Source organism: Cucurbita moschata, unplaced genomic scaffold (assembly GCF_002738365.1).
Source record: "Cucurbita moschata cultivar Rifu unplaced genomic scaffold, Cmos_1.0 Cmo_Scf00030, whole genome shotgun sequence".
NCBI classification, from domain to species: Eukaryota; Viridiplantae; Streptophyta; class Magnoliopsida; order Cucurbitales; family Cucurbitaceae; genus Cucurbita; species Cucurbita moschata.
In genome coordinates this window covers 845,421-857,548 of record NW_019268546.1, presented here as the reverse complement: position 1 = coordinate 857,548, position 12,128 = coordinate 845,421, and the positions used below count along the sequence as shown (strand labels likewise).

The window sequence follows — 12,128 nt, the reverse complement described above, 5'->3', positions numbered from 1 at the left end:
TAAAAACTTTGAAACAACGCAAACTCTGACCTCATTTTCCTTATATAATTCTATTTCCCCTTTCTCCGGCCGCCGCCAACCTCCATCTTTTCCGGTCACTTTTGGATAGTTGGAAGTGAGTCCCATGTTGGCTAATTTAAAGAATGATAAGAGGTTTACCAGTAAAGGAATACGTCTAGCACGAGGCCTCCAGAAACCCAAAACACTTTTGGATTGTTGGGAGTGAGTCCCATGTTCACTAATTTAAGGAATGATAAAGGGTTTACAAGTAAAGGAATACATCTAGCACGAGGCTTCCAGAAACCCAAAACAAATGCGCGAGAGTTTATACTCATAGTGGACAATATCATACCATTGTGAAGATTAGTGATTCCTAACATGGTATCAGAGGGATCAGTAATTCCTAACATGGTATCAAAGTGATAAGTGATTCATATCAGGGTAGTCAGTCATTTCAATAACATATGATTCCTAACGTTTACACTTCCCTGCGAATCACAAGGGATGAAGCATTTTCTGAACTATATGAATCAAATTTATAATTTTTATTCAAATTCGGGAAACAAACATCGAGTATATGACGACAATGTCACCAATTTTCGTTTTGGGAAAATCGGAGAGAGATTAATTTAATTAATTTGGGTAAATATTGAAAACCCCATCATAAATAATATTGAAATGGAATGTTAAACTAGAGAAGGAGAAGGATTTGATTTAGATTTGGATAAAAATGATGATTCAAAAACTAAACCCCAAATCAAAAATTGATAATTATTTGCAGAAATTTAGAAGCTGAGATGAAATAAAATTGAAAAAGAAAGCTAATCAAACCCCAAAAGGTTACACTTTCAATACGGTGGTCGACCTCCTCTCCAAAGCGCCGCCGCCGCCTCCGTCGGCAATTGGCATGAAGAATTCACAGCATTCTGCGCCACCCCATGAAACAATCCCCCATTAGGATCCCCCAACAATTGCGGCGGCGGTGGGGTCACCGCCGGTTGTCCAGCCATCTCCGCCGCCGGAGAAGTCTCGTCGTCGTCATCAATCGGGAGTCGTTCATACGCCGCATTACCAAAAGAAGCCGCCATAATAATCACCGGACCGGAGGACAAAAATGGGCCGATTACATTCCCACCCACCACCTGCCCCTGCCCGCCAGCTAAATAAACGGTCAGCCCGGAGGCGGCCGGGGGAGCCGGCGGTGGGAGGAAGGAGCCAGAGAGGGAGAGAATTTCAAATCTGCCATGTAAATTGATGACAGCGCCAGGAGAAGCCGGCTGCCGGAGATTGACGTTGGTGACAGTTCCGGTAGCGCTTAAAATACAAACGCCGCGTTGACGCCGCCGCGCAAAGGTGGTGAGAGAGTCGACGATGTCGGAGCCGGAGGCGATTTCAATGAGATGGGATCTGAGAGCGTTGGCGCTGTCTCTAGTGATAATAATAGGCGGCTTCGGCTTGTTTTTGGAGCCAGCTGGTCGGCCACGTGGCCGTCGAGAAGAGGAATTAGACAATTCCTTACTGTCCGCCGCCGTTGCCACAGCCGTGATTGGGTTTTCCTCCTCCCGATCTCTCTTAGAACCACTAGATCCAGCGGCGGCGTCGTCGTCGGAGTTTTGGTGGTGGTGAAATAACCCATGGTGGAGGTGGAGATCTTTGGAGAGAAAAAGAGGAGGAAGAGGGCGATTGTGGGGTGAAATTCCATCCATTTTAGAAATTCAAACAAAAATTCTTTTTCTTTGAGGAATTTTGTAAATGGGTTTGAATTTTGAGGGTTTTTGAAGAGCTAAATCATGAGGTTGTTCTTGTTGTTCTTGATAATGATGTGGGTAGCCATGGATATGAATTGGGTAGCCATGGATGAGGAGCTTTTTGTAGTGTTTTGGGGCTAAGGGTTTGGGGGAAGAAGATAATGGCATAGGGAGAGAGAGAGAGGATGAATTATATGTATATGTACTAGGGCTCCGAAATATCCGAACACGCTGAAACAATGTGACTGATAATTTTACGTCGTTAATTAGGAGGAAGAAATAATCAAAAGTAATGTGTATTTAATGATTATTACGAGTATATGTCGAATCTAAATTAACGATATTAAAACACAATCAGATCGTAAATTGTTTTGTGTATATGTACCGACAAGAGAATTGAAGTACTCTCTTTCGGTTTGTTTCTTTGTATATCGGTGAGCAAAATTATTATAATTAATTGAAACAAGGATCAATTCAGAATATATATGAACTAGACTAATAAAAATATCCTTAAATTTTCATAAACTTTCAAAAATTTTAATAATATTTTCCAATCTTAAAAAAGTTTTAAAAATATTTTAGGTTTAAAAAATACCCTTAAATAAATTCATTAATATTAACTTTTTAAAAAATATATATCTTTTTTTAAATTTAAGGATGGTAGGTAGTTTTGAACTTTTTTTTATAATTAAAATAATAATAAAATTAAACAATTTTAAAAGTTAAAAAGTATTTTTTAAATAAAAAAAAATATATATTTTTTTAAGTTTAAGGATGGTATGTAGTTTTGAATTTTTTTTAATTAAAATAATAATTTAAAAGTATTTTTAAAATAAATTTTTAATAGTCAAAAATATTTTTTAAAAAAGAAAATATATTATTACCATTTTTTAAGTTTAAGAATATTTTAGAGATCAAATACAAAATTAAGAGATATTTTTATTAATTTAATAGTATATACGTAAATAAGTTTAGATTATATTAGTTTCATACCTTAAAGGTACGAATATATAATAAAAATATATAATAAGAAGCAACGGGATGTAATAGAATGGAATCTTTCAATCGCTTTCCCAATCGATATGTGATCTTACAACCACCTTTTTAAGTACCAACATCTTCGTTAGCACATTGTCTAGTGTCCGACTCTGATGCTATTATAATCTGTCAAGCTCATTGCTAATAAATATTGTCTGGTTTGACCCGTTACGTATCGCCGTCAAGACTCGCAATTTAAAAGGTCAAGGAAATGGATAGATGATAGGGGTTCGGGTTAAGTTTTGGTAAGACGGCGTGCGCATGGGGCGGTGGTGTGGGCTCCATTGCCTAAGGGAGAACAAGAACAACCATCCAAATCTCAGCTTAATTTTCACTCTCTCTATCTTTCCGTTACTGCTTCATTAAATCATTTTGGTTTTCTGGGTTTCAAAGCTGTTGGAAAATAAATAATTAAATAATAATTTTATTAAATTAAATAAAAATATCAAAACTAAAAAATTAAAATCTTTTAAAAATAAATTAAATAAATTATTATTATTATTCTTAAACATTTGAGTTATACTCTGATGATTTAATCATTTATTTAACTCTATATAATATAATTGAATAAATAAATTAAAAAAGGGATATATATTATTTTTATAGGTTATAAGTTTTCATATTTTGTTGGGAAGAAATATTTTAAATAATTTAATAAAATCTAATAAATTTGAGCCAATGGGAAATTTAAATGCAATTAATAAATAGGTAGTAAGACGATATAATAACATCGACAAACGAGTAGTTGATTTTTTTTTTTATAAAATTAAGTTATTAAATATTATTTTTAATTCTTCCCATTTTTTAATGAACAAAATAATGTCTTAGTTTCCACATGTTTTCTTTTTTAGTGTGTCTTAAATATTTTAATTTGTTTAGGAATAATAAATATTTAATTAATTTAAATATATATATATATATATATATATATATATATATATATATATAATTTTAAAATTTTTTGTTTATAATTTTTCTAGAATTAGCCATCAACTTCTAACATTTTATAGAGATTTTCTATAGACATTTGGTTCAAATCAAAATTTATTTAAAAAAGATTGTGTCAAAACTCTAGTATTTTTTTATCGAAAATTATTGTTCAATTCCATATGATAATAAACGGCAAAATTTATTTAAAATTTGTTAGAATTTAAAATCAATCAAAATCCTAAGAACAGATAAAAAAAGATGAAGCTACAATAGAGAAAAAAAGTTCAATAATAAATATGTTCGTGTGTGTTTTAGTAGTGACGACTGTAAGAACGAAATGTTAGAACATTATATCGTTAAAATTCGTGTTTAAATGGTAATTTTAAAATGATGAAATAACTAATTTTGCATAATTTTTGTTATATAAAAATATTGTTTAATTTTATATAGTGATAAAAGATTTTTTTTTACTCAAATTTGAATTCTAAAATTAGAGTCATGAGAGTCATTATAAACTCTATTAAATAATCGAGCATCTCAAATACAAATTATTGTATCTGTTATGTATTGTTGTTGGTCTCACGGTTTTTAAAACGTTTTATTAGGGAGAGGTTTCCACACCCTTATAAAGGATGTTTCGTTCCCCTCTTCAATCGAGGTGAGATCTCATAATCCACCTCTTTGGGGGCCAACGTATTCGTTGACACACCACCGAGTGTCTAGCTCTAATCTTATTTGTAAAAACTGAAGTCCACTATTAGTAGATATTATCCGTTTTTGACCATTACGTATCATCGCTAGCCTCATAATTTATAAAACACGTGATTCCTACACTCTTATAATGAATGCTTATTTCCCCTCACCGATGTGGGATCTCGCAAGCTTAATAAATTAAACAACTATATGCTTGGTAAAACTTTATTCATAACGTCCAATGTCCTGAATTTAGATAAAAATTTGAAATTCAGATTCGACATTTTTTGTATCCCACAATAAGACTAAATTACTTACTTATCGTTTCAAAGAGTGAAGACTATCGGAACGGAATGTAATAATTAGACAGGAGAAGGAAAAAGAACAGAAAGAAAAGATGGGATTTTGTTGCACATTCAATTCACAACACACGTGATATAGTCGGAAAGGGAATTGATGATGATGATGGTTTTTCTGTCACTTTCTCTGAATTTCTGATAGCTTTTAATTCATCAACAGATATTGCTCCCCGGATTCAAAGGGACCTCTCTCCTCCAACTCCAACTTCAATTCCCCATAAAACCTAAATTTTCAAATTAATATTTATAAAAAAAATGTGTTTGCTACATGTTTCTACACATTTATAAAAAATATTTTAATCTCGGATGTGATCTCACGTCATCTTAATAAAGCTTTTAAAAAAACTATGAACGAAAAAAAAGACAAGAAAGTTAAGTGAAATGTAGTGTAATGGGTATGGGGGAGGCCATGTTTGGTCAAAAGAATTAGGTTAATTGGGTCCGACTAGAGATCATGTTTGCTCACTTCTTATACGACATGTTGGGTCCATTCTCATATTTTATAATGAACTTCCAAGCTAATCCTTTCATTTGGGGTGTACCTTTGGGACATTATAATAGGGACGATAATAATAAATAAAAAGTATTTGAACAAAAAAAAAAAACCCCGAAAATGATGATGAAACCTTAAACCCTAAACCCTAAAAACCTATGTTCGTTCATAATTCGCTGTCTTATAAAGATTTTAAAGACTATATACTCATTTTTCTAAATGATATTCGTTATAGAACCTTTGTAAGTCGAGGCGACAAGCAAGTTGATATCTTTTTCTAAGCATGCATTCTAATTCGTCATGGTTTAATTAATACCGCAATTTTTGTTACATAGTAGTTTGGTTTATAGAAGTGAATGATATTTTATAATATAGCACAAACCATATGGTCCATTTCGTAGACAATATGTCCTCTCTTTATTTAACAATCAATGAAAAAACCACTTTGTTTGTTGTTTTTAGAGACTCGAAATAATGGAAGCCATGCATTATATATGAAAGTTAAAATTAAATAAGAAAGGAGTTTTTTGAGTGTTGAGTGAAGAGCCGACAGAAAGGGTTTAGAGAAGGATGGTTGAAGAAGGTGGGTGTAGGCTAAGTGGTGTGCTCGAGTCATGGGCGTAAAGTCGATGTCGATTCCTGATGACCTCAACATTCTCTTGTAACGTAATCAAGTTACCTATTTCTTTTAAATGGAGTTCGGTTTGAAGAATTTTTTTATAAGGTCTTACTTATAACTCCACATTCCGTTTAATTAGTCAATCTCGGACTTCTTTTCCAACAATTCTCTCCTCAAACGAAGTATATCATAGAGCCTTCGAACAGTCATCCCTTAAGCATGACTCCCTCTCGACAATTGAGTCACTCTTGACTATACCTTCGAGGCTCACAAATTTTTTATTTTTTTGTTGCCATTTGATCGTTGAACTAATTATTTACGATTAAAATTTTATACACTTTTGTTAAAATTATTTATTTAAAAATAATTATTAAGATTCATGGCTAACAACAATTCCCACCTTGGTCAGAGAGAGGAACGAAACATTTTTATAAAAGTATGGAAACATCCCGTAACACTCGAGTTTCAATCAACTTGAGGGGAAGCCTGAAAGGAAAAACTCAAAGAGAACAACATCTGCTGGCGGTGGACTTGGACCGTTACACTCATATTGTTTCTAGAAAAATTTGCATAAGGTCATTCAATATAAGATTGCTCAACACCAAGCATACTTAATTTCGATGTTCTTATGGTTGAGCTACTGAAAAAGAAGATTCACCTTATTAATATAAATGATAACTATTAGATCTAAACTTTTTTTTAATCATCATGTTTTCAAGTTTTAGTTCATTCACGTATCACTTTTTTAATCGAACATTACACGAAAATTTGAAATATTCAGTATTTTATATGTTTATTGAATAGCATAGAATTAGAAACCAACACGATATGATATGTATATTTAATAATTTTTTCTGTCACATGTCTCTCCCTTCACACTCTATCTCTTTCTCTATCCTTACTTTCACTGAATTTTATGCATTTTTTTTTCTAAAATATTCAAAATTGGTTTATAATTTTAAACATTGTTTTACCATTTTGGACCATTCTAGAGTCATTTTTGTAAAGCACTTTAGATTATTAAGGTTACTGTTTAACCAATTTAAATTATTTAGAGCCATTTCGGATCAACTAAGAGAGGTAGTAGGAGTTAATTCTTGAATACGTTCTAATGATGATGTCGTGGAATGTCATAGGTAAAATTGAAATTCGATGATCAGGACCAAATTAACGTCGACTCAGGAAACTTAATGACTTTGAATCAAGTGAGTTACTTCTTTAGTACATTACGAGTGTATACACTATGATATGATATGCGCTTCTTTCTTTCTATTAGTTTTTAATAGCGTGAGCATGCGCTTGCTCGTAGTCAAGCTTAGGAGTATGTTACACCCTACCTAGCAGGTTCATGCACGCTTGCATGAACTACGTGGAGAGAATACTATACATCAAACCCTACTCGAAAAAGAAAGTAAAGTCTAAGGATTAATTATGAAAAGTAGGTCCCACCATGAACCATGTCACATATGATTGTATTTTTTTAACTCCAACAGCGGGATCACACACTAAGTATTTTAAAATACTCAACCTATGTTTAGCATATTTTCGGTAAAAGCAAGAGTCCATGTACGAATGACGGTGTTAGCAGAGAAGGTCAAGGAATCAAGTCTCACTAGTTAGTTTTTTCTCACTTAAGTCATAGTCTTTATATTAGGGTAGATGATGGGCATTTTCGAAACGATAGTAACCTATCATTGGTAGATCACAATAATTGATATGACTATCTGTGACGGGTACATGAATGAATCGTGGCCACATTCGAATGAGAGCGATCCTAAGGATAGGATGACTAAGAAAGGTTTAAAGGAATTAAAAATCGCTACCTATACCAATAACGTGCACCTTCCTTTTTGGTGGCTCAATCATAGGAACTTCAAGATCAAGATGTTGTAGGAGATTATCGGGTAAAGATAACGACTTTCAATTTCCGACATCCCCTAAATTAGTAACGTTACCATGTTGCAGGAATTGTCAAAGATTGTTAAATGTCGAATCAAAATTCTAAATTTGGATGCCTTTTCTTACTAACTCCCTTTCTCATTAAACTAATGGAAGCCCATTATCTAACATTAAACAAATCGAACATACTAAAAAGAGAGAGACATCATGTGCAAACCACCTAATTTGCCTCGAATATTGCATAAGCTTCCATGTTCTTTTTAATTTATTTCAATACCTTTCACTAACGTTCTTCCATTATTTTGTACTCCCAACATCCATCTGTCATGTCTTGTTCGAGTAGTTAAAAGCTTGTCAAATAGCTATATATATTTTGTCATCATTTATTTAATCGTTAAAGTAGTTTACACGTGTCCAAACTTATAATTCTATCCATTAAACTCAAAATTTTTATAAGTGAAAAAATTTAGGTCATGCAATTTAAAATTGTCAATAATCAATTCTCGGTTGGAAAGGAGAACGAAATATTTCTTATAAGAGTGTGAAAATCTCTCCCTAACAGATGTATTTTAAAAACTTTTAAGGGAAAACCCGAAATAGAAATCTCAAAAAAGACAATATCTGCTAGCCGTGGACTTAATATATTAACGAAAGTTTGAAGTTGGAGTTTTACCTGGACTCTAATATTTCATAATTGAATCGAAGAACTCGAACATTTAGTTGTAATTTTTTTATTATAAAAAAACGCTTAACCTAATCCAATTCATGAACAAGTTTAGTGATTGATGGAGAGAAAGTCCAAACTTAATACCTTTTAATTAAAGTTTAATTATAGATACAAAAGGGCTTCAAGAACATTAGGACACTATTTTTTAGTGTATACACAGCCGACTAAATTCTGGCGTGGCATGTGTTTGGATAATGATTGATCAAGAGTTAAATCATTTTTTAATTAAGCCATTTCATTCCACCTTTCACAAAAATTCCCCTAATTTTAAATTTGAAATATAGAATGAAGATGCCCAAATTTTAAAAATACAAAATAAAATTGTGTTTTTTTTTTTTACATAAATATAAGTTATGCTCCCGTTGAGATATGTATCGCTATCAACCTCACGGTTTGCCGAAATCCACCACTAGTTGATATTGTCCGCTTTGGCCTGTTATGTATCGCCTTCAGCTTTATGATTTTTTCAAGCCCACCACTAGTTGATATTTTCCGTTTTGGCTTGTTATGTATTGTCATCAGCCTCACAATTTTAAACGTGTCTACTATGGAGAGGGTCTAACCCTACTTCAACTAGTGCCTCGCATTAGATCCTTACTCCGACTAGTGCCTCGCATTAGATCCTTACTCCGACTAGTGCCTCGCACCGTCCAGGAATTTAAAACGCATTTACTATGGAGAGGGTCTAGCTCTACTCCAATCAGTGCCTCGCATCTAGACCCCTACTTCGACCATTGTCTCGCACCGCTCGATAATTGAATATGATACCATTTGTAACAACTCAAATCCATCGCTAGCAAATATTGTCCGCTTTGACCCGTTACGTATTGTCGTCAAACTTACAGTTTTAAAACGATTATGTTAAGTAGAGGTTTCCACGTCCTCTCCAATCGAGAAGGGATCTCACAATTTGTAGCAATATTTAAAAAGTAAAGCTTAAATAAATCAAAGAAAAAGGTTAGTTAAATTGCCCATTAAAAACCAAGCTGCTACTTTTTTTTTTCACCCTTCCACGTCAACTGCCACTCATAAATTATATAAAAATAGAAAGATAAAGGGAAAATTTGACACAATTTTTTTAAAATTTTTGAAAGCAAAATTAATATATAGTTGATAAGGCTTAGAGGGTATCCTAATTTTATAATTATGTTAAGTTGAGTTCCTATCTGGTTGGAAGTGTCCATTATCTAAGGGAATGTTCTAATTTTAACATTATTATACACTATGATAAATACTTTAGAATATGAAAATATATAAATATAGAATTATACACTATGATAAATACTTTAGAATATGAAAATATATAAATATAGAATTATACACTATGATAAATACTTTAGAATATGAAAATATATAAATATAGAGTCAATTATAAACTAAGCTCATCTAACTTTATAGAATGCCAAAATAATAATTGAGTTCCAAAGTGTATAGATATAATATTATAATTGGCATGCTCTATTGCACTATCAAATACACATTCATTTACAAAAATTAATACCCATATAATAATTGAGTTCAAAAAGTATATACATAATAATATATATCATCTATTTTTAAACTTGTAAAACTTATATATCATCAATTAATAATTTATATTATTTAGAAAATTCCTTCAATGATGGGCCCAACAAAATAAATATTCCTTCAATGATGGGCCTATTGGACCAACTTCGGCCCATTGACTAACCATACTCACATACGAGCACCCCCCCTTAACCAACATAGTGTTTGTTTTACGGTCACCGACAAGACCTGTGACGTGGCGAGGGTGGAAGATATGGTGAAACAGAGTGGCAACGGTTGAGATCCGAACGGAGACGTCGTCGGATTTTAGTGTACGGAGGAGAGAGAAACTGTGACGGAGGAATCGTGAGGAAACCGGGTAGGGAAGATACAGCCCATGGGTTCAGGTCAGATCCGGATCAGATACCCGTTCAACGACCCACCACTAAAACAAACTCAACCTGAAACATCTGCAGCCCAGATCCATTAGTCTCGGCCCAACATCCGCTTCAGCCCACACTTGCAGCAGCCCAGCACCTGCGACTCGTGACCCGCACCTCGACTCGAAGCAGCTTACACACGCGTCGGTGTCTGATTGTGCCACATGTCACGCCTGTTGGAGGATGAAAGTTCCACGTTCCCTAAGTTAGGGAATGATCATAGTTTATAATCAAGGAATACTATATCCATTAGTGGAAGGCCTAAAGCAAAGCCATAAGAGCTAATGTTCAAAGTGGATGATATCATATCATTATGGAGAGTCGTGTTCATCTAACAATACCTACCGCAAAACACCCTCTTTGTCTCAAATAGCTTAAACGGCTTAGCTCGGCTCCACAACTTAGAAATTGGCTTTTCGGCTCTATAAAGCAAAACACACGATAGTACAAACGTGTACCCCATGAGGCAGAGAAACGACCATTATGTTTACCATAATGCTGCCATGACGGTCGCTATTCCTAATGGGTGTCTGACATCAACAGCTACCAGAAAATGCTCGCCCGACTAGAAAGGGGTTCAGGAGGGGTGCAAACCGACTAGTGGGTCCATACTCGCACGTGTGGACCGTGTGTAGGAAAATTAAATATGCATCCAATTGCTTGTTTAGGATAATCGTCATAGTAAAATAGATGGTTATGATAGGTCTCATTGATGAAATTGTATGTGTTTGCATTTAACCCTAACAGGGGATCACTGACTGAGTATTTCTTAAAATACTCAAACCATGTGCTACTTTCATTTTTTGGTAAAGGCAAGGCTCACCTGTACGACTGATGATGACATCACAATTAAGAGACCGTCGCATATGTTTAGGGTAGTGTTGTAATTTGAATTATTAGACTACAGGTTAGTGTAGGTTAGTTGTTCACTTCGTAGGATATAGGTTAGTATAGAGTATGTTTACCATATGTTATTTCAATGAAGCATTTCCGTATTAAATGTTCATGATATGTATATAAGCATGACCAATATCTCAAATCTAAAAAAAAAAAAATTCAAACCAATAATTATTTACCTTGTAACAAGGGTAACCAGTTTAAATGCTAATAATATCATTAAAACAATTTAAAGTTAATAGAGCCAACCTTCAATAGGCCTTTTTTGTTCTAAGTATTTATTTCTCCATAATTATAAAAGTTAATAGAGCCAACCTTCAATAGGGCTGTAGTAGTAATAGTCGTAGTCGTCGTCATAGTAGCCGTAGTAGTAGATAGTAGCCGTAGCCATAATAGTAGCAGTAGCCGTAGCAATAGTCGTAGCAGTAGCCATAACAGCAGTAGTATTAATGAAGGTGTTTTTAAAGTTTTTTTTTAAAAAAAAATTGAAGAGTATTAATGAAATTTTAAAGTATTTTAAAAAAAAGAAAAAAAAAATATATATTTTAAACCATTTTAAAAAAGTTAAAGAAAAGTATTTTTTAAATCAAAAGTTCAACTGTATTTAATTAATGATAAATGTATTTTATAAGTGTATTTTCTTTCAAGACTCTTTTCAAAATTTAAAATATTTTTATTAATTTAGCCTACATTTTTTTTCTCAAAAATCTTCTCAACTCACTATAAATAAATATTGCAATACATGAATAAGAACCCATCAAGGAACTCAGCTTCTTTGA

At 33.3% G+C, this 12,128-nt stretch overlaps 1 protein-coding gene across 1 annotated transcript; it reads right to left on the bottom strand.

The window, feature by feature from the left end:
- Positions 1-692: 692 nt before the first annotated feature.
- LOC111464265 (AT-hook motif nuclear-localized protein 22-like) lies at positions 693-1,912 on the bottom strand. Its single transcript, XM_023108389.1, has one exon. The coding sequence runs from the start codon at positions 1,704-1,706 to the stop codon at positions 849-851; it is 858 nt and encodes a 285-aa protein (XP_022964157.1). The 5' UTR covers positions 1,707-1,912; the 3' UTR covers positions 693-848.
- Positions 1,913-12,128: the final 10,216 nt, after the last annotated feature.

Bases quoted from the DNA above. Each gene is read 5' to 3' on its own strand.
- LOC111464265 (XM_023108389.1), bottom strand. From the start codon at position 1,706: ATGGATGGAATTTCACCCCACAATCGCCCTCTTCCTCCTCTTTTTCTC.